Source organism: Lissotriton vulgaris, chromosome 12 (genome assembly GCF_964263255.1).
Source record: "Lissotriton vulgaris chromosome 12, aLisVul1.2, whole genome shotgun sequence".
In the NCBI taxonomy this organism is placed as follows: domain Eukaryota; kingdom Metazoa; phylum Chordata; class Amphibia; order Caudata; family Salamandridae; genus Lissotriton; species Lissotriton vulgaris.
Window position 1 is genome coordinate 749,713,457 of NC_141700.1, and position 27,080 is coordinate 749,740,536.

At 44.2% G+C, this 27,080-nt stretch overlaps 1 protein-coding gene across 1 annotated transcript in view; it reads right to left on the reverse strand.

Moving 5' to 3' along the window:
- LOC147678576 (vomeronasal type-2 receptor 26-like) overlaps positions 1–26,544 on the reverse strand; it is an 87,466-nt gene extending 60,922 nt beyond the window's left edge. The window contains exons 1-2 of the mRNA XM_086945704.1: positions 26,450–26,544; positions 16,802–17,093 (exon numbers count right to left, since the gene is read on the reverse strand). Of these exons, the coding sequence (XP_086801830.1) occupies positions 16,802–17,093; positions 26,450–26,451 (294 nt within the window). The 5' untranslated portion in view covers positions 26,452–26,544. The remainder of the gene's footprint in view (positions 1–16,801; positions 17,094–26,449) is intronic.
- Positions 26,545–27,080: the final 536 nt, after the last annotated feature.

Here is a 27,080-nt window from a genome sequence, read left to right on the forward strand (position 1 = left end):
TGCTGGTTGGTACCTGTGTTCACAGGGTGGTCACTCCTTGGCCACAAGGGAGATTCTTCTTCAGTCTTCTGTGCAGCAGAATGTCGAAGTCCAGTCTTCTTCTTAGTTTAAGTTGATTTCGGGATGATCTGCTGTGCAATGGCACTGCTCCCCCTCTTATTCCAATCTAGGGGGTGGATCACCTACTAGGTCCCTCCTCTGGGAGGAACCAGGAAGGGGGGCGGTTACACCCCCTTTCCTTTGTCCAGCTCCGCGCCAGGACTGGGGCTGGAAGGCCCCAGAACCGGTTTGGGCTGGCCTATGCACGGGGACACCTTGTGTGCCCCGGGCATGTCTGATTCTATTCAGCCCTGTCCTACCCAATACACAAAATCCTGTCTGGGGTGGTGCTCGCACCTCCCAAGGCAGGAAACCCTTTGTCCAGGCCACCATCTGCCGAGTTTCGGTCAGCAGCAGGAGGCCAGACTTGTGTCTGTGGTGGCAGCGTCCATTTTGTGAAGCTGAGGCTCTGTTTAACTTTAACCGGGGTTAAGGCTACGCACATGTCGTGTCCCTCTAGAAGGGTGGAATGCTATCCCCGTCGCCAGAATTGGCGAGGGGATAGTATTCCAATTCGTATGACACCTTACTCGACATGTTTTGATAAAGCCAAACCAAAGTTAGCATTTAACCGCGAGGATTATAATGCACTTAAGAGTATATGGTATGGCAATATCCCGGAACAGCTTAGGGAGTTGTTCCCGACAGCTGCAGACAGGCTCAGCTCATGCCAGAGCACCATCTCACATATTTCCAAGCACTCTGCCTCCAGGATTGATGAGGCCTTCCATAGGAGTGGCTGATAGGAACATATGTGTCCAGTTTAGGGTTAGGCACAGGCATACTGTACCTAAGTAAGAGGTGGTTACACCGACTTACCCCAGCTGAGTGTTCAGCCAGTTGTGTCAAAGATGGAGGCCAGGCCAGGGGTGGCACAATACGTGCTGCAGCCCCTGGTAGGCCTTGGATACACCTATGCCCTGGGCACCTAGGGTGCACTATTACAGGGGCTCATAAGGTGAACCAGTTCCAATTCGTAATGCACCTAGAGTGCATGGGCATCAATTTAGAGAGAGAACAGCAGGCTGTGGGTCTGATTAGCAGGCCCACAGCCACATTAAGTCAGAAACCAGTGAAGCAAAAAGCAAAAATTTGGGGTGACCATAGGATAGCAGACCCTACTCTCCTACACATGTGAACTCGCATAGAAGCCCGCCCGTTTGCCTCCCCACCCCACCCCCCCAAACACACTATTGGTGTGCACCGTCTTCCCGCCTTTTAGCCACTATGATGGACAGCTCACTCGAGGGACCCCGGCACCCTTCGGCGCGATGGTAAAGTTAATCAGCACCCAAAAAATGTGCGTTTTGTCCAGGCTGGGCAAGTGTGTGTTCTCCCCATATCTACCGTCGAAAATTAGCGATTATGATGCTTGATGGAGGCCTTTGCATCCTTGATTTTCATGAGCTCTATCCCCGTGCAGTTCCTGTGACCACGAGCTTCTTTCTCCCCGGATCTGCTGCTCTGATCGGTGCCTGTCCTTTTATACACACAAGAGGCATGTGAACTTGCATAGAAGCCCGCCCGTTTGCCCCTACCCCACACACACTAGTGATGTGCACCGTCTTCCCGTCCTTTAGCCACTATGATGGACAGCTCACTCGAGAGACCCTTGTTGTAAATATTTTTGTCCACCCTAAGCGTGGAAGGGTATTCTCAGATGTGAGACCCTTGCTCATTGCACCATCAGGATTCAAGCAAACCGGGCCGAAGACGGCTGTAATGCCAGAAACCGGTCCCCCGGAGCTTGTTTCCTTCCCAGTGTAAGAATTGGCTTTTGTAGTTTGGTTTGCCCTGTTCCCATCATGCACTGGGACAGGAACAGACTAATTTGCATACAGCCAGGTTCTGAAACTGGGATGGTGCAGTGAGCTAAAAAACGGTGTTGGATCTAGCCCTGATCTCTTGACTGGGTGAGAGCTTTCTGCTTAATTCAGAGACTCTGTCCCTCACCACCCCTTGTTGTAAATATTTTTGTCCACCCTAAGCGTGGAAGGGTATTCTCAGATGTGAGACCCTTGCTCATTGCACCATCAGGATTCAAGCAAACCGGGCCGAAGACGGCTGTAATGCCAGAAACCGGTCCCCGGGAGCTTGTTTCCTTCCCAGTGTAAGAATTGGCTTTTGTAGTTTGGTTTGCCCTGTTCCCATCATGCACTGGGACAGGAACAGACTAATTTGCATACAGCCAGGTTCTGAAACTGGGATGGTGCAGTGAGCTAAAAAACGGTGTTGGATCTAGCCCTGATCTCTTGACTGGGTGAGAGCTTTCTGCTTAATTCAGAGACTCTGTCCCTCACCACCCCTTGTTGTAAATATTTTTGTCCACCCTAAGCGTGGAAGGGTATTCTCAGATGTGAGACCCTTGCTCATTGCACCATCAGGATTCAAGCAAACCGGGCCGAAGACGGCTGTAATGCCAGAAACCGGTCCCCGGGAGCTTGTTTCCTTCCCAGTGTAAGAATTGGCTTTTGTAGTTTGGTTTGCCCTGTTCCCATCATGCACTGGGACAGGAACAGACTAATTTGCATACAGCCAGGTTCTGAAACTGGGATGGTGCAGTGAGCTAAAAAACGGTGTTGGATCTAGCCCTGATCTCTTGACTGGGTGAGAGCTTTCTGCTTAATTCAGAGACTCTGTCCCTCACCACCCCTTGTTGTAAATATTTTTGTCCACCCTAAGCGTGGAAGGGTATTCTCAGATGTGAGACCCTTGCTCATTGCACCATCAGGATTCAAGCAAACCGGGCCGAAGACGGCTGTAATGCCAGAAACCGGTCCCCGGGAGCTTGTTTCCTTCCCAGTGTAAGAATTGGCTTTTGTAGTTTGGTTTGCCCTGTTCCCATCATGCACTGGGACAGGAACAGACTAATTTGCATACAGCCAGGTTCTGAAACTGGGATGGTGCAGTGAGCTAAAAAACGGTGTTGGATCTAGCCCTGATCTCTTGACTGGGTGAGAGCTTTCTGCTTAATTCAGAGACTCTGTCCCTCACCACCCCTTGTTGTAAATATTTTTGTCCACCCTAAGCGTGGAAGGGTATTCTCAGATGTGAGACCCTTGCTCATTGCACCATCAGGATTCAAGCAAACCGGGCCGAAGACGGCTGTAATGCCAGAAACCGGTCCCCGGGAGCTTGTTTCCTTCCCAGTGTAAGAATTGGCTTTTGTAGTTTGGTTTGCCCTGTTCCCATCATGCACTGGGACAGGAACAGACTAATTTGCATACAGCCAGGTTCTGAAACTGGGATGGTGCAGTGAGCTAAAAAACGGTGTTGGATCTAGCCCTGATCTCTTGACTGGGTGAGAGCTTTCTGCTTAATTCAGAGACTCTGTCCCTCACCACCCCTTGTTGTAAATATTTTTGTCCACCCTAAGCGTGGAAGGGTATTCTCAGATGTGAGACCCTTGCTCATTGCACCATCAGGATTCAAGCAAACCGGGCCGAAGACGGCTGTAATGCCAGAAACCGGTCCCCGGGAGCTTGTTTCCTTCCCAGTGTAAGAATTGGCTTTTGTAGTTTGGTTTGCCCTGTTCCCATCATGCACTGGGACAGGAACAGACTAATTTGCATACAGCCAGGTTCTGAAACTGGGATGGTGCAGTGAGCTAAAAAACGGTGTTGGATCTAGCCCTGATCTCTTGACTGGGTGAGAGCTTTCTGCTTAATTCAGAGACTCTGTCCCTCACCACCCCTTGTTGTAAATATTTTTGTCCACCCTAAGCGTGGAAGGGTATTCTCAGATGTGAGACCCTTGCTCATTGCACCATCAGGATTCAAGCAAACCGGGCCGAAGACGGCTGTAATGCCAGAAACCGGTCCCCGGGAGCTTGTTTCCTTCCCAGTGTAAGAATTGGCTTTTGTAGTTTGGTTTGCCCTGTTCCCATCATGCACTGGGACAGGAACAGACTAATTTGCATACAGCCAGGTTCTGAAACTGAGATGGTGCAGTGAGCTAAAAAACGGTGTTGGATCTAGCCCTGATCTCTTGACTGGGTGAGAGCTTTCTGCTTAATTCAGAGACTCTGTCCCTCACCACCCCTTGTTGTAAATATTTTTGTCCACCCTAAGCGTGGAAGGGTATTCTCAGATGTGAGACCCTTGCTCATTGCACCATCAGGATTCAAGCAAACCGGGCCGAAGACGGCTGTAATGTCAGAAACCGGTCCCCGGGAGCTTGTTTCCTTCCCAGTGTAAGAATTGGCTTTTGTAGTTTGGTTTGCCCTGTTCCCATCATGCACTGGGACAGGAACAGACTAATTTGCATACAGCCAGGTTCTGAAACTGGGATGGTGCAGTGAGCTAAAAAACGGTGTTGGATCTAGCCCTGATCTCTTGACTGGGTGAGAGCTTTCTGCTTAATTCAGAGACTCTGTCCCTCACCACCCCTTGTTGTAAATATTTTTGTCCACCCTAAGCGTGGAAGGGTATTCTCAGATGTGAGACCCTTGCTCATTGCACCATCAGGATTCAAGCAAACCGGGCCGAAGACGGCTGTAATGCCAGAAACCGGTCCCCGGGAGCTTGTTTCCTTCCCAGTGTGAGAATTGGCTTTTGTAGTTTGGTTTGCCCTGTTCCCATCATGCACTGGGACAGGAACAGACTAATTTGCATACAGCCAGGTTCTGAAACTGGGATGGTGCAGTGAGCTAAAAAACGGTGTTGGATCTAGCCCTGATCTCTTGACTGGGTGAGAGCTTTCTGCTTAATTCAGAGACTCTGTCCCTCACCACCCCTTGTTGTAAATATTTTTGTCCACCCTAAGCGTGGAAGGGTATTCTCAGATGTGAGACCCTTGCTCATTGCACCATCAGGATTCAAGCAAACCGGGCCGAAGACGGCTGTAATGCCAGAAACCGGTCCCCGGGAGCTTGTTTCCTTCCCAGTGTAAGAATTGGCTTTTGTAGTTTGGTTTGCCCTGTTCCCATCATGCACTGGGACAGGAACAGACTAATTTGCATACAGCCAGGTTCTGAAACTGGGATGGTGCAGTGAGCTAAAAAACGGTGTTGGATCTAGCCCTGATCTCTTGACTGGGTGAGAGCTTTCTGCTTAATTCAGAGACTCTGTCCCTCACCACCCCTTGTTGTAAATATTTTTGTCCACCCTAAGCGTGGAAGGGTATTCTCAGATGTGAGACCCTTGCTCATTGCACCATCAGGATTCAAGCAAACCGGGCCGAAGACGGCTGTAATGCCAGAAACCGGTCCCCGGGAGCTTGTTTCCTTCCCAGTGTAAGAATTGGCTTTTGTAGTTTGGTTTGCCCTGTTCCCATCATGCACTGGGACAGGAACAGACTAATTTGCATACAGCCAGGTTCTGAAACTGGGATGGTGCAGTGAGCTAAAAAACGGTGTTGGATCTAGCCCTGATCTCTTGACTGGGTGAGAGCTTTCTGCTTAATTCAGAGACTCTGTCCCTCACCACCCCTTGTTGTAAATATTTTTGTCCACCCTAAGCGTGGAAGGGTATTCTCAGATGTGAGACCCTTGCTCATTGCACCATCAGGATTCAAGCAAACCGGGCCGAAGACGGCTGTAATGCCAGAAACCGGTCCCCGGGAGCTTGTTTCCTTCCCAGTGTAAGAATTGGCTTTTGTAGTTTGGTTTGCCCTGTTCCCATCATGCACTGGGACAGGAACAGACTAATTTGCATACAGCCAGGTTCTGAAACTGGGATGGTGCAGTGAGCTAAAAAACGGTGTTGGATCTAGCCCTGATCTCTTGACTGGGTGAGAGCTTTCTGCTTAATTCAGAGACTCTGTCCCTCACCACCCCTTGTTGTAAATATTTTTGTCCACCCTAAGCGTGGAAGGGTATTCTCAGATGTGAGACCCTTGCTCATTGCACCATCAGGATTCAAGCAAACCGGGCCGAAGACGGCTGTAATGCCAGAAACCGGTCCCCGGGAGCTTGTTTCCTTCCCAGTGTAAGAATTGGCTTTTGTAGTTTGGTTTGCCCTGTTCCCATCATGCACTGGGACAGGAACAGACTAATTTGCATACAGCCAGGTTCTGAAACTGGGATGGTGCAGTGAGCTAAAAAACGGTGTTGGATCTAGCCCTGATCTCTTGACTGGGTGAGAGCTTTCTGCTTAATTCAGAGACTCTGTCCCTCACCACCCCTTGTTGTAAATATTTTTGTCCACCCTAAGCGTGGAAGGGTATTCTCAGATGTGAGACCCTTGCTCATTGCACCATCAGGATTCAAGCAAACCGGGCCGAGGACGGCTGTAATGCCAGAAACCGGTCCCCGGGAGCTTGTTTCCTTCCCAGTGTAAGAATTGGCTTTTGTAGTTTGGTTTGCCCTGTTCCCATCATGCACTGGGACAGGAACAGACTAATTTGCATACAGCCAGGTTCTGAAACTGGGATGGTGCAGTGAGCTAAAAAACGGTGTTGGATCTAGCCCTGATCTCTTGACTGGGTGAGAGCTTTCTGCTTAATTCAGAGACTCTGTCCCTCACCACCCCTTGTTGTAAATATACACTCGAGAGACCCCGGCGCCCTTCAGCGCGATGGCAAAGTTAATCAGCCCAAAAAAAATGTGCGTTTTGTCCAGGCTGGGCAGGTGTGTGGTCTCCCCATATCTACCGTAGAAAATTAGCTATGATGCTTGATGGAGGCCTTTGCATCCTTGACTTTCACAAATTCTAACCCTGTGCAGTTCCTGTGACCACGAGCTTCTTTCTCCCCGGATCTGCTGCTCTGATCGGTGCCTGTCCTTAAATACACACAAGAGGCATGTGAACTCTCATAGAAGCCCGCCCGTTTGCCCCCCCCCCACACACACACACTAGTGGTGTGCACCGTCTTCCCACCCTTTAGCCACTATGATGGACAGCTCACTCGAGGGACCCCGGCGCCCTTCAGCGCGATGGCAAAGTTAATCAGCCGAAACAAAATGTGTGCTTTGTCGATGCTGGGCAGGTGTGTGTTCTCCCCATATCTACCGTCGAAAATTAGCTATGATGCTTGATGGAGACCTTTGCATCCTTGACTTTCACGAGTTCTATCCCCGTGCAGTTCCTGTGACCACGAGCTTCTTTCTTCCCGGATCTGCTGCTCTGATCGGTGCCTGTCCTTTTATACACACAAGAGGCATGTGAACATGCATAGAAGCCCGCCCATTTGCCCCCCCCACACACACTAGTGGTGTACACCGTCTTCCCGCCCTTTAGCCCCTATGATGGACAGCTCACTCGAAGGGACCCCGGCGCCCTTCAGCACGATGGCAAAGTTAATCAGCCCAAAAAAAATGTGCGTTTTGTCCAGGCTGGGCAGGTGTGTGTTCTCCCCATATCTACCGTCGAAAATTAGCTATGATGCTTGATGGAAGCCTTTGCATCCTTGACTTTCACGAGCTCTATCCTCGTGCAGTTCCTGTGACCACAAGCTTCTTTCTCCTCATCTGCTGCTCTGAACGGTGCCTGTCCTTTTATACACACAAGAGGCATGTGAACTCGCATAGAAGCCCCCCCATTTGCCCCACACACACACACTAGCGGTGGTGCAAAATTGCAAAAAAATCTGCGAATTCGCGGATTGTTTTGCGATTTTGCGCGAATTCGCAAACCGCTGATTTGCAAAATTCGCCCATACTTACTGTTAATTCATCAAGACATACAGCTATTGAAAGAGATGCACATTCAGCTCTTTCCTAAATTGGAGCAGGTTTGGGGCAGTTCTGGTATATCATGCCACATCCTGGATGCATAGATGTAGATGTCTTAATGACTGGTTGTTTTTTCATTTTTGCACTTCTGCTTTTATCTCAGAATATATCACGATCATGCCTTTGATAGAACTAGCCAGATGTAAGGAAGTGCACAATTAGGTCACCTATGCTGCAATTCAAGTGGTAGGCAGAAGTAATCAGGATCCCAGAGAACCAGCATGTATGCACAGTTGGCAATACTCCTTGTTTCATTCTTCTTTGTATGCACTTTGGAGCTCATGCACGTTCTCAGCATCAGGGGAACTGTGCTATTTTAAAACAAATTGTGCATAGTGCCCTGAGAGGGGATTCTGTGCTGAACATTGCTGCTGTCAGGATGCTCTACTTCATGAGATGTAAGTCAGATGGTGTGAGGTTGAGACACAACTCCTCCGGCCCTGTGCATTACTCCAGTTTTGTAACCGCTAATAGTAAGTGTTTCAGTGTTTTGTTTACGTACCCTTCATTTTCCTAGTTCTGCTCAGAGTGATAGAAGACCATGTCTGGATGTAGCAAAGGAAGAAAGGCTCTTAGCAAAGGCAGTGCCACAGAGGTGCAGCTAGACATGATTTTATTATATCCAAACATACAATGAACAAGACCAATCTACTGCTGTAGTCAATGACTGTTAGTAGTAAATACATATTAATTATTTTGTTGTGAATAATTAGAATTGAAAATGTTTACATTCTAAAAAGATTAGACTGTGAATGAATTATTAGTAAGGTTTGTGGAAGTGTTGCTAGTCTTCATAGTGTGTCAATCACTAAGGTTCTCCCCTTCATACCACTTTCCAATGTTGTCTCTCACTGTTATCCCCTCACTTTCATTTTCTCTCTACATCTTTCTGTAACCGTCATTCTTTATATATCACTATATCTCTTTTCTTCTCATCATTGTCATTTCACTACCTCCTTCCGTACTTACTCGTATTACCCGTCTTTCACCACATTCAAACCCATACTCCCCTTCCTCACCTGTAACCACACCATTATGTTTTCCTGTACCTTGTTGATGTTCTACACTTGTGTAACTGTTTACACACTGTAATGTAACATGTTATTTATGATTAACACATAAATGACCATCATATGTGTTTTTTGCAGAGAAGCAAAGGACAGGAGGAGGATGTAGTCTGAACACCTTCACCACCCACTGCCACAGTGAGAAACTATCATTGCTTTCCACCTCAACTCCAGAGCTCTGTGCTCCATCTTCCTCAATGGTCTATAACCTCAACTTGCCCAAACACCTAGTGGTGACTCAGTTCATAATATGCACTATACAAGAGTCACATGTTCGGCGGACTGAAGAGACCACGGGGATGGCTCCGGAGCTCCACGCCTCCGGTTAGCCCGTGACCTGAGACCCCGCCCCCTCCTCGTCAGTTGCAGAGGAAGCAGGAATGGCGAGCGGTGCGACGTGCTGGCGTTTTTGAGTGCGAAAAATGGCAGGAAAAGCGGCGCTGAGTTGATACTTCTCCCCTTCGACATCTGAGAAGTGTGAGTTGGCGCTCTGGAGGAATTGCAAGAATCTGGCTGCATGCTCACCTTGATGCCCGGGTGCCGACCGAGCCGATTGAGTGCTTCAGCGGTTCCTGCCTCACAGTGGCGAGATAGAGAGACAGCGAGAAACTTTATTTGGAGCGATAAGGAGCAGTGACTGGAAAAACTCCTGAAGGATCGTGGCAAGTGAGAAAACACGGGCTGGACTTAATACGGTGAGGCAAGGAGGAGCGATGTAAGGGGGGAATTGAGAGCATTGGGTGCTGCCACTATAGACTGCCAAATTAACTTTTTTTTGCCAGTTTTGAACCAGTTCTGAGCCTGCTGGCAGGATAATGGGGAAGCAATTAAAGGACAGTGAGGAGCCTAATAAAACTACCAAGGCTGAAACAGGGACACGTCTTAATACCAAAACTCGTTTAGCCTTGGCTAGAAAGGCAGCACGGCTGGCAGCTAAAGAGAGAGATAAGGCTTCATCAGCTCTGGGGCAAGACACAATGATAGAAACGCAAGAAAGCTCAGAAGACGAACTTCACGTCTCTCAAACCTCTCCATCTGACGTAAAGGCTAGGGAAACTGCAAAGAGGACTGTCTGTGTGGAGGAATCTGAAAATAGTAAAAAAAATTCAAAAAATGTGGAGGAAGACGTGGTGACAATAGAAGCAGACACAGATCCTCTGTCAGCAGCTCCACCCAAATCGGCTCAAGATGGGCAGAATCTCTTGTTTCCTTTGTTTGTTAAAAAGGTTCCACATGCTCCTCAAATGTCCATGGCTCAGGTGGAAAAAAACTCTGGAGTATCAGCCCCTTCTCTAGTTTTGCCCTCCTCACCTGAGGTCGTACATAATAGGATCACTTCTCCACCAAAATTGCCCGAATCGCCCGAGAGGGTAACACATTCAAAACAGCTAAAGTTAAAAAAAATTCAATTATGCCCACAAGATAACTCTGAGGGGGCATTAATGGCAGCTCCAAATACCTTGGGCCCAGATGAGGAGGGAAGTCGGTGTATAGCTATAGAATCTCCTTTAAACATATCAGAGCAAGAGAGTGTATCTATGTCAATTACATCTGCCACTCCAGAAGCCCAGGCTAAGGGGAAAGGTGATAACTTGGATAAGGGAATTAAGTACCAGCTTGATATTCGCGAGATGTTAAATTTAATTCTCGATGAGATCCGCGAGATAAAAGTTAATCAGCAAGTTGAAATAGCCGCCCTTCATTCCCGACTTGAAAAATTTGAAGAGTCGATGTCAGGACTTCCTAATAGGCTACATGAGGTGGAGGAAAGGATTTCGGCTCTGGAGGACCACATAAATCAAGTCAGAGCAGAATCTAAAGAGACAGCCAGTTAGAAGAGTATGTTGGAGAGCAAACTTGAGTATAAACTTGAGGAATTTACAAACTATTCTCGTAGATCCAATCTAAGGATAGTGGAGGTCCCGGAGGGCCTTGAAGGGTTAGATATGCTCTCATGGGTTAACTCCTTTATCCACCAAAAAGTATTACCGGAGTTCGAGGGTGACTTAACTATCATGCGAGCCCATAGGGTTCCTGCACAGAGATTTGCAAACTCCTAGAACTATTTTGATGAATTTAGCGGACTACAGGATAAAGGAAAAAATCATACCAAAGGCGCTCCAACAGCGACAATTTTCAGCAACTGAGACAATTAAATGCAGAATTTTCTCGGACATGACTGCGACGGCAGCACGATGGAGGAAAGAATTTGTCAAAATACTTCATCTTTTTAAATCTAAGGGGGCGCAGGCTTCTATTGCCCATCAATCAAAGTTAAAGGTCCTGGTGAAGGGAACGTTTGATATGTTTTCTGACATAGAGGAGGTTCAATCTCTCCTCAAGGAGATCTCTTCAGGGTCGAATGCCTGAGCAAGTATATAGCTCTGTTTAGGAGGGTGTCATGAAGTTTGATAATATACATATTATGTATTAGGTATTTTGATTCACCCTTCTATTGGAATAATAGAAAATAGGATGTAGTTTTCTTTTGCTGGAGGGGGTTGGGGGGGTTTTCAGGGTCACGCAGGGTGTAACAAGAAGACACCCAGGTCAGGAGGAAGGGGTGAAATGTGGTTAGCGTGGGGGGACGGAAGGTTCCACATTTCAGGGGGGGGCGGGGATCCATTTGGGGTTGGGGGGAAACCAGTTAAAAAGAGCAGAATGTGCAGGCAGGGTTTGTACTTATTTGAATATGAGAACGTAAAATTGGGGGGAAATTCTTTTTTGAAATGAATAAATGTGGTATCCTATTAGTGAACGCCAATGATGTCTTAAACAAACAGAAATATGGCGCTCTTATAAAATGGGCAGTCTCCCAAAATCCCCATGTGTTATTTCTCAAAGAGACCCACCTAAAATCAAATGCTCCCAATCTATTTATTCCAAGATACTTTTCCCACGCTCTTTTTGCATCAGCAGCAGGGGTCGCTCAGAGAGGTGTTGCCATTTACTTCTCCAGAAGACTTCCTTGGGAAGTTATACAAACTCAAAGGGATCCTAAAGGGAGATGGATATGCCTGGTTGCCAGATTACATGGAAAGGTGATGAATTTTATCAATTATTATGGGCAGGTATCTGATGAAGTCTCCAGTATCTTGGAAATCATTGATTTTCTGAGAGGGGCTCCTGGACAGATTATTATGGGAGGAGATTTTAACTATATACAAGATCTAAAAAAGGATACCTCCAATAAAAATAAGAAACAATTACAACCTAACACCCAAAAAGTCTTAGGCACCTTAATGTCAGAATACCAACTCATTGACCCTTGGCGCCTGTTGAATCCAGATGGGGAGTCATTTACTTGCTACTCCCATCGCTTCAGGACGGCATCCAGGATTGACTTTTTTTGTTATATCTAGATCCATCCAAGCCTTTGATTCATCTATTGGGTGCAATCCGTTTTACGACCATAGGAAGGTAGAATTGGAAGTTAGCATTAGCGTAGGAAGCAGAGACCAATCCAGGTGGCAGCTGGACCGAACTCTGCTCCAGAACCAGGAGTGGGTAACTGGGTTCGGGGCATGGATTGTGGAATTTTTTTAAATCAATAACGATACAGCTGAACCATTTGCGGTCTGGGAGGGGTTTAAGGCAGCGGCTCGCGGTCAGATAATATCTTTGACATCTGCCTTGGCTAAAGAGAGGAAATTAAAAATATCTATGCTCCAAAAAACGGTAGATAAAGAATATGCTCTCAAGCTCCGTTTACACCCAAATCAATTGGTACAAGCAAAGGCAGAGTTAAGAGACTTTTTTGTTTTAGAAGAAATTAATAGTTCTAAAACCTTCCAGCAGAGGGTGTATGAGGATAGCCAGTTGGTGGGCAAGCTCCTGGCTAATTCCACGAGGAAGAGACAGGAGTCTGCCTCGATAGTTAAAATTAAGGATCCCATGAGTGGCCAAGAATTAGTAAATAATAATCTGATTCAAAAGGCTTTTTTGGAGCATTTTGGTCGTATTTATACCACCGAATATCCGGTGGGGAGGATCAAATAGTGGAGTATTTTTCTAACATAGAGATCCCGAAGATCTCGGCCAATCGGGCTTTTGAACTTGGGATTGAAATTAGTATAGGGGAAATAGTAGACTCTATAAAAGTCACAGCAGGGACGAAAACTTGTGGGCAGGATGGATTTCCAATCGAGTTTTTTTAAAACCTTTATAAAAGAATTATCAACACCTCTTAAGAATTTATTTAATCATATTAAACAAGGTGGACTGGTACCTGCATCCTTTAAGGAAGCAACTATAGTATCATTTGTTAAAAAAGATAAGAATCCAGAAGATATTAACTCCTATCGACCTATTAGCCTTTTAAATTCAGATTATAAGATCTTTATGAAAATCTGGGCTCGTCGCTTTGTGTATGCTGCACAAGATGTTATACATATCGACCAGTCTGGATTTATAGCTGGCCGCTCTACGGCCTCAAATACTGAATTTTTAATTAAGGCTGTGGATTTCTTCAACATTAACTCAACCCCTGCATGCATCTTAATGGTCGATGCGGAAAAAGCATTCGACCTAGTAAATTGGTCAACTTTGTTTTATTCCTTGGGCCAGTTTGGGTTTCCAGAACATGTGGTTAAGATGCTTCAAAATAGCTATCAGGATGCTTCAGCGAAGGTTATAATAAACTCAGAAAATGCCGGTTTCATTCAAATCAATCGCGGGACCAGGCAGGGTTGCCCGTTATCTCCCCTGCTTTTTACTTTTTTTATTGAACCCTTGGTGATCAAAATAAGAAATAATCCTTCTATTTCCCCCCCCTATCCATGGGATGGCGAAGCTCAAGCTCTTCGCAGACAATATTATCCTTTATTTAAGGCCAAATAAAGAGACTTTAGATTGTATCTTGAGGGAATTTAAGGCCTATGAACAAATAGGAGGCTACAAAATAAACCCAAAGAAAACTGAAGTTCTCACGCTAAATACTAAACTCAGCCTCTTTCCATCCTGCCTGAGCGCTCAGGCTGCCAGCCGAGACCCGATAAGATACCTAGGTATTTATGTGACCTGTGAATATAATCAGTTGTTTTCTCTCAACTATGGAAGAATGATTAATAAAATTAAGAATCTTTTTGCTCAATGGCTTTTACTTCCCCTCACTCTGATTGGCAGGGTATCCTTGAATAAAATGTCGATCCTTCCCCTACTTATATTCTTGTTTTGCAATGTTCCTATTAAATTGAATTGTATTTTTTTAGAGACATGGAAACCATGTTTAGAAGGTTTGTTTGGGGTGGGAAAGCACCAAGGGTGAAGCTATCCTCAATCCAACTTCCAACTGAACAGGGGGGACTGGCTCTGCCACATGTTAAAACGTATTATGATGCAGTTTTTATCGATATAATGGCAGGCCTGATAGGTGCAAAAAACTCTTGTGATTGCTTCTTCTTAGATAAAATGCTACAGGAGGCTGACTCTCAAGTCCAGTTGTTTTTAAAAACTGCAAAGCTCCCAAAAAGGACATAATATAAGACTCTGAAAGACTACTTATTCAGAGTGCAGTCCTTTTTCAAGAAGAACCTTGGCTCCTCTGCCTCTAAGTTTTTGACCTTACGAGAGTGTACTTGTTTAGGCCTGCAAATCAGAAATAGTCATATAATAAATTGGGAGAATTTGGGATTTAGGGAGATAAGGCATTTTATCATCAATAATAGCATTATTACATGGCAAGAAATATTGGCTAGAACATGTAATTCTGATAGACCCATGTTTCTTCAATATTTACAAATTGTTCACTTTCTAAGGAAAGATATAGGCGGCTTATTAGACTCAACGAATGAGATGGCAATACTTTTGTACGAGTCTAAAATCAGCGGGATAGGAAACTGGTACCAAAAGCTTCATTACGAGGGACAAGCCGCAATGATAGATTGTCATCTAGTCAAAATAGACACCCTTACACAATGTAATTTTACACATAAAGACTGGGAAACTTTAAGTGTGTCGGGTTATAAATCGTTGCGTGCTGCCAATTTTAAGAGAATGGCTTTCTTGTCCCGCTGGTTGGCGTATTGGACTCCGTAGGCACTTTGGAAAAGGTTTCCTGGTGTAGTGAACAAGTGCTTCAGATGCCAGGCGGAGAGCCAGGGTTGTTGGCTTCATATTTTTTTCACTTGTCCCCAACTTACATCTTTTTGGGAAGTCATTTTTGCAGATTTAGAGGTGGCTCTGGGTAGTAAAAAACTCCTTCCCACGCCAGAGTTGGCCCTATTTGGGATTAGTAAGGACTGAGGGTTCCTTAAAAATGCTGAAGAAACATTCATATTTATTTCTTGTGTCATTGCTCGCTCCCTAATTCTCCAAAATTGGAAAACCAAGGAAGGTCCATCACATCTGAAATGGCTTAATAAAACGAGGAGGTCAAGGAGTTTTGAAAAAGCTTTTGCTATGAGGATGGGTGCAGTTAGGAGATTTGAAAATAACTGGAAATATCTGGAGACTCTTGAGGCTACGAGGGGGTTTAATTAAATAAGCTAAACATCTCAGATTAATGTTGATATTAAGTTAAAATCCATGCTAGCAGTCTTAAGTTTTGGGACAGGTTCAAGTGATAAGCTATTAAACTTTCTTTGGCGTGTTTTGCACTTTTAGAAAATTCGTAGGCACTGGCACTTTTTGTCTTCGTTTGGAATGTACTGTAATTGCATTTGCACTTTAGGATTGAACTTGCGTATTTTGCAGATTGCTTATAAATTGATAATGTATTAATACTCTATAACTTGACTGCTAACGGACTAAATTTAGCTGAAGAGCTTCCCCTCGCCCCTGTTTTTTTTTTTTTTTAATATGAAGAAGCTTTTTTTTGTATTTCATTTCCTTGCTTAACATTTCACTGTCTGTATTGTACTTCACCTGTGCTCTGCTCAATAATTTTTTTTTTTTTTTTAAAAGAGTCACATGTTCCATGGGGAACAAACTACAGAAACCCAGCATCAAAAGGTACAATGTAAAAAGTGATGAAGTGGATTCCCTTAAAGGTTTACAGTTATTGTTGAGAACTTGATCTGAGCTGCACTTGCTAAGTGAGTCCCAGCTGCAGTTTGGGAGCCCCAGGCAAATGTCCGCTGTATGATTGCTCTTCTTAGTCAGACATTTTCAGCTGACCTGGAGAGAGGGTTGAGTAGAGCTCAGAGTGCCTCAATGGGTACTTGGCAGGACTCTGGTCCAGGGTGCAGCACACACCTTCAAACTGGCCCTCAAAGCAAGGTGGCTTTCTGAGTCCTCCATGCTGCTTAGAGGCCCAGCTGTGTGTTGCTTGTAAGCCACTTTGATGTTTCAGTGTTTTCAAAGCACCATCCTATCTATACAAGATCACGCATGCTTATTACATCCTGAAATGTACTGCATTACACAGCACAGAGGGCCAGAATGCAAAAATGAGATACATGGAAAACCTGAACCACCTCTTTTCTGGACTTTACTCACACTGTGTGGGACACACTAAAATATGTGATCAATAAGACTAGTGCGGGCTTTACACATGCTGCAGTGAGAGCAAAGCATCTTGGGCCATGAAGAGGACCAGCTAATTATGCATGCCAATGCATTTTAGTGCAGTGATACAGGACATGCACTAAAGTATGTTCGTCTAGTTCTTAATGTGCGCCACTAGGCAGGGCTGCTACTTTATTGATGTGTTTGCTGTAGGAGTTAAAGCATGTAGTTTGTCTCTGTCTGCTCCATGATGTAAAAAATTAATGTTTCTGCCTCAGGACCCAGAGGATAGAGCAAGCACAAATATAATATATTTAATGTATCTCTCCGCTCTACCTCTTCTAGGATTAGAACGTTCAGCCACCTGGAACTCAGAATCTGGTTGTTTAACACTATCATATCTTGAAAACTAGTATTTCATATACCTTGTTCTTTTTCCGCAGAAGCATTACTATTTTTATACTATTACTGCACAATGAATTAGTTCAAACGATGTGTAATAATGTCAATGTCTTACCTGTGGATATCTGTATAGACCCAGTATGTGAGCAACACTAATTGAGTGGGTGGATCCGGGTTCCCCAATGATAGCTGCTGGTGATGAACTCCTCTGGCACTGAAAGTTTGGAATCGGCTTCTCATGTCCTGATAGAATCCATAGAGTCCCCTTGAGTGATCGCTGGAGCATCGTGCAAGTGTCATAGATCTGGAATCCCAGGGTAATGTTGGACAAAAGCTTTGGGTTGTTGTTAATCTCTTCAATGGCAAACAACATAGACTGCACCATCTGGTAATAATGGAGTCCAAACCTAGACTTTGAAGAGGCATGTGTTTACCAGCATGTTATATATTCAGCAGTTATGAAATGTCAACTTACCAAAGAAAAGGCCATTGTTGAAATAATTTCAAACTCCAATACCATAGCTGTGTCTACAATATCAATATATATCATAGAGTAATGCAGGCTGGTAAGGATGATTACTGTTTCTTCTGCCCCAGCAGCATACAGAAATGTACTCGCTATTTTTCTTAAATTAACTTTATTTACCTTAGACAAAAAACATGCTCTCACTGATTACTCTAAGTGATATATTGTCATGCTTATTCGTGCATGATACTCTATTTCATTTGGGCAATGGTGCCAACTTACCATTTTTCTTACAGCAGACTGTGGCACCCTCAGAAGCCATGTTTTAAGTGAAGCAGTTAAGGGAATGTCTAAGGAGACCATCAAGGCAGATATGTAAGCAGTGGACTCCTGTACCAGAGTACCCTTCTATCTGATAATTATCTTCAGCATCTACACCCAAACTGCTGGCTTCAATGTGGACCCTCAGAGCAAACATGTCATGGATGGTGAGATCCCCATACCTGGATTTCAGCGATCAGCTTTGCGACTGATCAAGATGGCTTGCCTCAAGGCCAATCCCTGAGGAAAGTGTGTGCTATGAGCTGACCCAAGTGGACAACATACAGGATATGCCCAGTTCCCACTTCTGCAACAGGTCGGGCTCTGACTGTTTGCATGCCCTGCTCCGAGTCCAATTTCTGCCATGGCCATAGAGCATGGCCAGGTGTTACAAAAATGGTTATTGTTTGACGAGGGTGATACCCTTCTCAAGAAACAACGACAAACCTTGTCAGGGTGAACCACAAAACTCACTAAATTAACTTGTGCTTAACTTTATAGCAGCTTGGCACAAACACAGTCAGGCTTAACTTAGAGGAACTGTGTTAAGTATATATGCAACACACAAACGGTAATAAAGTGAAAGCACAACACAAGAGAAATCCCACTTAAATTTTGGAAAATATAGAACATTTCAATAAATAAAATGACATCAAAACAAATTATATCAAACCAGTTGAACTGGAGTTATGCATTGTTAAAGCTATTACAGAAAACTGGCCCTAAAAGATCAAAGTGCCAACCGCAGGGTCTAGTAGTGCAAGACCAGGGCAAAGCCAAAAGTTATGGCCGACTGTGTTGGAACACGGCTCAGATACACGAGGTGGATTGGGCCCGATCTCGGCTTGCCTCTGGATTTAAAAGAAATTTAGAAGAAAAGTTCCTGAGAAGGTAAAGCTCAGAGGAGCAAGGCTGCTGGTGGTGTTCAGTGAGGAGACATCCTTATCGGGGAGTTGTTGGACGAAGTCACAGTGAAGTTTTCTGCTCTTTGACTTTGTCACTTTTTGAGAATAAAAATATCCAGCAGGACAGGGTTTCAGGCTGTAGCCAACAAGGGCTACATTTGACCAGATTCACTACTACAGAGAAGAGCATAACGGGATCTACCCAAAGGTCAGGCCAACTGTGATGTACCTTGGGCGGATCGGAAAGCAATTAGTTACATATCTCCTGTCAGTTCTCAGGTTACTTTTTTGGTGGCATTCTCAGTTTCCCAGTTTTGGCAGGTGAAGCACCCTTAGCACTGGGGCTTAAGGTATCTGGAAATTATGTCCCTCTAGCTCGCAGATGATGAGAGCAGACTAGCCCTTGTAGTCCATCTGGTAACCATGGGGTCAAGTAGCACATCAGGTCAAAAACAGCAGGGCAGTCCTCTGGTAGCAGCAGGGCAGTCTTCTGAGGTACAAAGCAGGCCTTAAGCAGCAGGGCAGTGTTCTGAAATACAAAGCAGTCCCTCTGCAGGTCCAGTAGTATACTGAAAAGATGTTCTGAGGGCCCAATATTTATACCTGGTGCTCCCCTTTGGAGTAGGGGATACTTCTAGGCCACTTCCCATCTTAAAGGTATTTCCCCTGCCAAGGCACAAAGATGTCTGGGGTGACAAAAGATTGTTATCATGTTCCTTTGTATGAGTACTAGAGGTAACCCTTTGAAATGTAAGTGGAGCTTGAAACAGCTCTGGTCCGTTAATCCTGGCAGATGGCCCATCCTGCCAACTCTTAGTCCCCATTTGCCTCACGGTATGGGCGAAATACATAAAGGCAGATTATTCACAGTCATGTGACCTGAGACACAGGCTGCAGGCACCAAATAGTTAGGCCAAGTAAATGCCATCTTTCTAAAAGTGCAAAAAGAACAGTTGATGGACAGAATGCTGAACAATGTCAAACATTTTCACCCAAGAACAGATATCTGGGCCTAAATCCATTGTTTTTAGCTCCCCATGCCATTCCAGGTTAAACCCAGTCCTATGCAAACCAGTCTTGACCCTGTTCCCCAATGGAACAGTCCATATAGAATTGCCAGGCCTGCTCCTCCCTGAACTGGAAACAAGCATCCTGGACGAGTTTTGGGGTATCACCCCTCATCCGCCAGACTAGCTTGACCCCATTGGCATGAAGAGCACGAAACCCACATCTGGGCATACACGTCCCACTTGGGTTGACATAAGGAAAAAGTACAATTAATGGGGAGAGTGCTAAACAACATCAAACATGCATCCCAGTACAGAGATCTGGGCATAAATCCATTGTTATTTTGTTCCCAATGCCATTCCAGTTTAAACCAAGCCATATGTAAATCAGTCTTGACCAAACTGCATGGCCTGGGCCTCATTGGACTGGAAACAAGCATCCTAGGACTGTTTTGGGGTATCACCTTATCAGCCAGGCTAACTTGACTTCAGTGGCATAGACTGCACAGGACCCACGTCTGGGCATACCCATCCACTTGGGGTGGCAAATGCAAAAAGAACAGTTGATTAACAGAATGCAAAACAATATCAAACCTTCACCCTAGTACAGCAATTTGGGCCTAAATCCATTGTTTTTTTTGCTTTCCATTCCATTCCAGTTTAAACCCAGCCATATGCAAATCAGTTTTGACCCTGTTCCCAATGAGAACATTTCAGTCTGAACTGCAAGGCCTGGTGCTCTCTTCACTGGAAACAAGCATCCTGGGACCAGTTTCGGAGTATCACCCTTCATCAGCCAGAGTAGCTTAACTTCAGTGGCATGGAGAGCATAGGACCCATGTCTGGATATACCCATCCCACTCGGGTGACAAATACAAAAAGAACAATTGAAGGACAGAATGCTGAACAATGTCAAACATCACCACAGTACAGAGATCTGAGTCTAAATCTATTGTTTATTTGTGCCTCATACCATTCCAGTTTAAACCCAGCCATATGCAAATCAGTCTTGACCCTGCTCTCAATGGGAACAGTCCAGCTCGAACTGCCCGACCAGATCCAACCTGGACTGGAAACAAGCATCCTGGGACCAGTTTCTGGGTATCATCCCTCATCAGATAGGCTAGCTTGACTCCAGTGGCATGGAGAGCACAGGTCTTTGCAGACCCATCCCATTCGCGGTGACAAATCCAAAAATAACAATTGATGGACGGCATGCAGAGTACAGTAATCCAATGCCACTTTAGTTTAAGCCCAGCCATATGCAGATCAGTCTTGACCAGGCCAGGCCTGGTCCTCAATGGACTGGAAACAAGCATCCGGTACCGGTTTCAGGGTATCACCCCTCATCAGCCAGGTTAACTTTCTAAAAGTGACATTTTGAGAAGTTTGAATAAAGATTCAACTTTACCACTAGGAATGATTTTTAATTAAAGTGCTTTTGAGATCAAGCATGACATGTCTGCCTGGTCCCAATCAAAGGTTAGCTATTATTAAATGTTATAAAGTAACCCAATGTTATCATTTGGGAAAGGTAGGCCTTACAGTGGTAAAAAATGAATTTATGACTTAAATGTGCATGTCCAACTTTTTAAATACACAGCATCCTGCCCTACGGGCTCTTTAGGGCTTACCTTATGGGTGTCTTATGACTTATGTGTATTAAACATCAATGTTTAGTCTTGGCTAAAGGTTTATTTTGCCAGGTTGAAATGGCATTTTAAAACTGCACAAAGACTGAAATGGCAGGCCTGAGACATGTCTTAAAGGGTTACTGAAATTGATGGCCCGATAAGTGCTACAGACCCACTATTAGCATTTGATTGACAGGCCATGGATACATGTTGTACCACTTTACTAGGAACTACCAAGTAAATGAAATGTGCCAGTTGGGAGTAGGCCAATTTTACCATGTTTTAAGGAGTGAGAACGTGCACTTTAGCACTGCTCACCAGTGGTAAAGTGTAAACAGTCCTAAAGCTAACAAAAAGAAATATCAGCAAACAAGAGGGGAGAAGTCAAAAAGTGTGGGGGAAGACTTATAGACATTCCTAAACCTCAAAGTTGCAACTGGACTAGTTAGAAAACACAATGTTTTGCTGCAGGCATCTATAATGAAATCATGAACTCTAATTTGGAAAATCTAATATTTTCTTGCGTCGTTCAATGCCCAGGACCAATTATTTTGCAGATGACTGTATTTAAAGTGACTTCACCTTCTCTTTATGTATGTTCCACATGGCAACTTGATTCAGTCTTTTCTGGGACATAGTTGATCTTTCGCCATGTTTTCAGTTGTTGGAGACCACGCGAAGATTCTCTCACAAGAACATCGGGGGAAATGACTAAAATTATCTTTAGTAGCTTGAAAGTGTTCTCTGCTGGGAGCATTTATCAGAGTATGTCTGCAATTTCCAGGACTGAAGAGTAATTCAAGATACTTGATAATATAACTGTGCTGAAAGCAGCAACGGGTCAATTTTTTGCATTGCGCAAAATGCCAAAGACATTGCCTGTTATATGCAGTTCTTCAAGTTGTTTTTAAATACTGTTAATGGTAGTAATCCCTGACAGGATGAACCCTTTCTGCTGCTCCATCATCTATCGCCCCAGTTGTGGCAGTTCAATGGAATTAAAATGGTACTTAGCAGCATAAACACTATAATGGTTATTACAGCTTTAGTATTGCACTTTTTGCTACACTCACAGCAGCTAGTAGTCCTGATATACTTTCCTGGCATCCTTACATTGCAATATTCAAAAATTCTAGAACCCACAGTATTTGGAGGGCAATCTGAAGAACCTGGAAAGTTTGTTTCTTTCTAAACTTGTGCCATCAAATGGCGAGCACAAGCAGACACATTATCACTTATCTTAAAAGTTGGTATTTGTTCTGGAGGTGTCCAGAATATGTTTGTAATTGTAATTATATTTTGTACAGCTTTTATACAGACAACCCAGTTTATTTGACACAATGGCTTTATTTGCAGGCCCTTCAATACAAAAACATCAAGCTTTTGTTGTTTAATTTGTGAGAAGGGTTATTGCAGATGAATGATGTGTAGAGTGCACTCAAAAAGCATATCTTGCACACAAATATGAGGAATCTATGACACACATTTGGAATAAGATTTTTGAGATGCTTGGAATAATGAGATTCACAGTGTTTGTGTGGAAGAAAGATGGTTAAAATGTGAAACAGCCTACAGTGTGAGACACATACGCAAGCAGTGTAGTAAGTTATATCCTTGCAAAAACATAAAATCTGGAGACCGGTTTAGTGAGATATGTAGAATGAAATGTGTGTGTGGGAAGCTCAGAAGTGAGGTGTTAGTGATGGTCGCAAATACGAGAGGCTGAGTGTGATACTTTTAAACACTAGAAAATAGTATTTTGTGTGTGAAGCTTACAACTGAATACAGTGGATGGAAGGTCACAATTGAGTATTGTGTGGGATGCTCAAAAGCACAAAAACTTAATATATGGGATCCTCACAAAATGAACAGCATTTTATAGAAATTGCTCATTACAATGAGTGATGCTTGTCAATAGGGGAAGTATGGCACATGAGATGCATGCAAACATGAGAAGCCTAACATGTGAAAAGTGTACCAACACACACACACACTAATGTAATCTAGCCATGTGACATACAAGCTGATCAGGTCATTCTCTCTTCCCTGTCTGCTATTCTGTGAGATGTGTATCAAACAGTGCAAAAAGCATTTGCTCGGTACCAGCTTTAGAGTGGTGTGACCGGAACTGTCACAAAAGACACAAACCTCAGGAGTAGGAGGTGCTGCAGTTCAAAACATCTTATGGGGTAAAAGCACCTGCAGCAGTGTTCTGTAATTCTCCCTGTTGTCGTCGGTCAACTCCCCTCCCACCTCACCCCACCGCTCTTACCTGCACAGGCCGCTCCTGATGAAATGCCAAGATAACTCTGGTAATTAATATACTTGATGGAGAGATCTGAGTTTTGTCTAGTATCACTTTTGACTCCTCATTAAGTAGCTCAGAAGCTTAATATGCCTGTTGCAAAGCACGCGTAACATGCAGGTCAGAGATTTGTATTTTATGTAGTAGATAGGCCAGTGGGTTACTGCTTTTGCACAGATGCCCTTTAGATATTTGCAGTTCAAGTTACACTCATTCTGATAGAAAAGGGTGAGCTATGGACCAGCTGCAAAGAGCTGAATTCAAGCTGAATTGTATAGGTTTAGAGCATTACAGTTTTCTTTCGCAATTTTTTGTTACTCTAAAGTTTCTAAAAGGATTTGTTTTGGGCAGTAATCCAGTCCTATTAGTGTAGACAACCCTAACCAGGTGCTACATTTTACATCCTGACTGGGTTTCATAAACTAATCACTCTTGACATATAATGCATATTGGTATGAATTATATGTGACTCCTACACTTTGTAGCCCGCATTGTCCTCCATAACAATTTGTGTGTTTCTTTCCATATTTTTTTGTATCTCCACTGTTTTTTTATTAGTAATGATCTCAGGCCACATGTATGAAGCTATTTTGCGTTCGTAAACAGGCTGATTCAAAGAAACGGCTTGTTTGTGAACACAAAAACGGCTTTTACTAAGTAACCCTATTTTGAAATGAATTTTAAAATGGGTTTGCGATTCGGTATTTGGAAGGGGCATGCTTAGTGTGTCAATTCTAAATACAGAATCTCAGCAGTATGTATGAATGTTTTGTGACCACGAATGCGATCGCAAAACATTTGAATTTTACCACCAACTTCAAGTTGGTGGTAACCCGTTTGAAAATGGGAAGGGGACCCTAACCCCGTGCCCAGCATGGCCAATGACATCCAAGGGACCGGTTCTTGAGCCAGTCTATGACAACTTCTGGGAAGCATAATTCTTAGTAACGTTTCTGGGCAGACAGTGTGTGTTTTCTTTTTGCTTTCTTTTCCTGTGTGCGCTAGGAAGGGGTGGGATTAGTTTAGCTCACTCAGGTGTGTACTAATGTCAGCTATAAAAAATAAACAGAACTGGAAATAAAGGTGAACTTCACACTATAGCCTTTTAGCAATATAAAACCAGAAAACCTGAGCTCAATCCTGGCTTCCCGCTAATTCACATTTTTTGCACCGTGCCTTAGTTTTTTCTTCATCATCGCGTATGACAGCACCATCAACTTTGTGAGTTTAAGGGATGTGCTGCACAAAAACCTCTTGTGTTTGATTTCATAGACTATCCCCTTCCGCAAGCGACTTTGTGTTCAAGAAAGCTCATACCCCCTTTTCTGCAGACCCACTGTGCCCAAGACTCCTTAGACCCTCTTTGCCCGGCACCAATCACTCCCCTCTCCTCAAACAAATTAAAACTGCACTAGAAAGATTGAAAGCATTCAGGTACAACAATTATAAACTGTGCTCCGAGACCACAGTTTTCCTCTTCTGTGTGATCTTGGGCTGTTCAGCTTCACATCAGTGAAAACTAGAAGCATTTACAATAAAGAAGCTCTTAGTGTTACAGGTTATATTAAGGACTGTATACTGAAAGTTTTAATCCTGTGCTAAGAGGGTTGAACCTGCACACTGAGCTTTCATACCCCATTTGGCGGGCCTTTGCAAGTCCCCCACTCCTATATCACATTGAGTGGTGCTGTGTAAAATGGAATATTCATTGACTTCCTGTTCATGATGAATCAGTTATGATACAAGGCAAAAGATTGGCTAAGAAATCTTGCCCTCTGCATACAACAGTTGAATATATGCAGAACTACAACCGCCTTATTTGAGATTCAAAGATATCTGGGGTCCACTTTATAACTTTTTATTCTATGCTGCTGAAGTTGATGATGTTGGACAATCGACCACCCCCAGCCAAGCCAACACATCAGAGTGAGCATTCTATGCCTTTGATATATGCACTGATAGTACACAGAGATCTGACAGACGACAATCCAATATGCAATCTCACCCCTGTGGTGGTCAAACTGTATCTTGCTATTTAGGGCCTTTTGCACTCGCTCTTACGGGCTTGGACTGCACTCACTGTATTTCCCTGTAATATTGTGAAAGTGTGCAGATTTATACAGACGCATTGATATTCCTTGCTCGAGGTTCACCAATGTATCATGACATGTAACTGTTTTTATTTTTTATTTGTCAATTTTTTTCATGTCTGTACCTCTAAAATTTGAGAATTGAACATAACAAATTATAATACAAGTCACATAAGAATATTAAAAACAGAAAAGATCACAATATAATTCAAGTATGTAATGATAACAACAACATAAATAAGAATGCAAGGCAATACTGCCCAAAATAAAACGTGGCTTCTCCCTGTCACCCACGCTGTAGTGTGACCCTTCATTAATTAGATAAAAACATTAAGCGTATATGTGAGAAAGAGATACACTTCTAGAAGCTGAACTGTGGCATGTGAAAATGTATAACCCAGGCCAAATCTTGGCTTCCCTGTTTTACCAAAAGGTGTGATCCTAGACAGTGTTTTATTTCATGGAGCTTCCTTCTCAGCCTGCAGGTATCAGGCTGAAGGGGGCTCTTCCCTCTTTAGATCTTTTTCATTGCCCTGCAGGGCTTGTCTTTAAAGTAGCAGTGGGTGGTAGGGCTGAGGGCGGCAGGATGCCTACAGCAAGCAGAAAACACTGCTTTCAATCCACTCTCACTCTGCCTTTTTACCACACCACAGAATGAGGGCAGCTGTAATTAGTACAGACAAAAGGGCTCAGGGCATAGAAGGCCTCCTGACTCACCTTCATTCTGTGACCATCAGATTGGTCATTGATGACTGGAGGCAGGTCAGCAGGTCAAGTGCAGGGCCATTACAGGTAGTGCTTTGATGCTCTAATTGCCCTGCTAATCATAGAAGTGACAGGGAAAATATTTGTATCCCCTTGTCCCTCCCACACTTGTACCCCGTGTCCTCCCAATTTCAAATCTGGGGGGATATATCCCCTGCATCCCCAACACTTCCTACACCCATGAGAACTTTGATGGTTGTAGGGATTCCTGTGTTTGGTTGAAACAAGTATGCTAACACTTTGTTCCCTAGTGAGAAGTTATGGACTTACATCTGGCACCGGGCTGGCTCAGGTTCTTCTTGGAAGGTGATCTCTTTCTGCACCACAGATAAGTGGACCCGCAAAATCCCACCAATTAGGATGTCTCCATTTCTTGAAAATCCACTTGCATTGCCTCTCTTGAGCTGGCACCCGGGCACCATGCTGTGGGCAACGGGCACTGGCAGGAAGCAGCAAAAGAAGAGGTACATAATTGTGTGAATGCCCAGAAGATTGTTGATGAAGGCCATCAATGTCATATCTCTGCTTGTGGGAAGGGATGTCTTTTTTTGTGTTTTCATAAAGAAGCTGCAAATTGTCAATGCAAAGTTGTCACGCTCTAAAACGTCTACAGTCTAAAAAGTATTTTCCTAATACTGTGTAGCTGTTCTGCCTCACAGTGTGGTGATTTGTTTCTCTATAAGGTGCCTTACGCTCTTTTATACTCTCCAGTGCTTCCAGGAGAGACACTGCAGGGTCCTCAGAGGATGGTGGTAATTGTGTTTAATAGCACAAGAGCTTGGATGTTTGTGAAGAGGTGTTAACCCTTTCCATGCTCATGACGAGCTCAGTTCGTCATGAGGCACAGTTGAGCTGTGCTGATGACGAGCTGAGCTCGTCATGAATAAAGCCAAATTGCAGT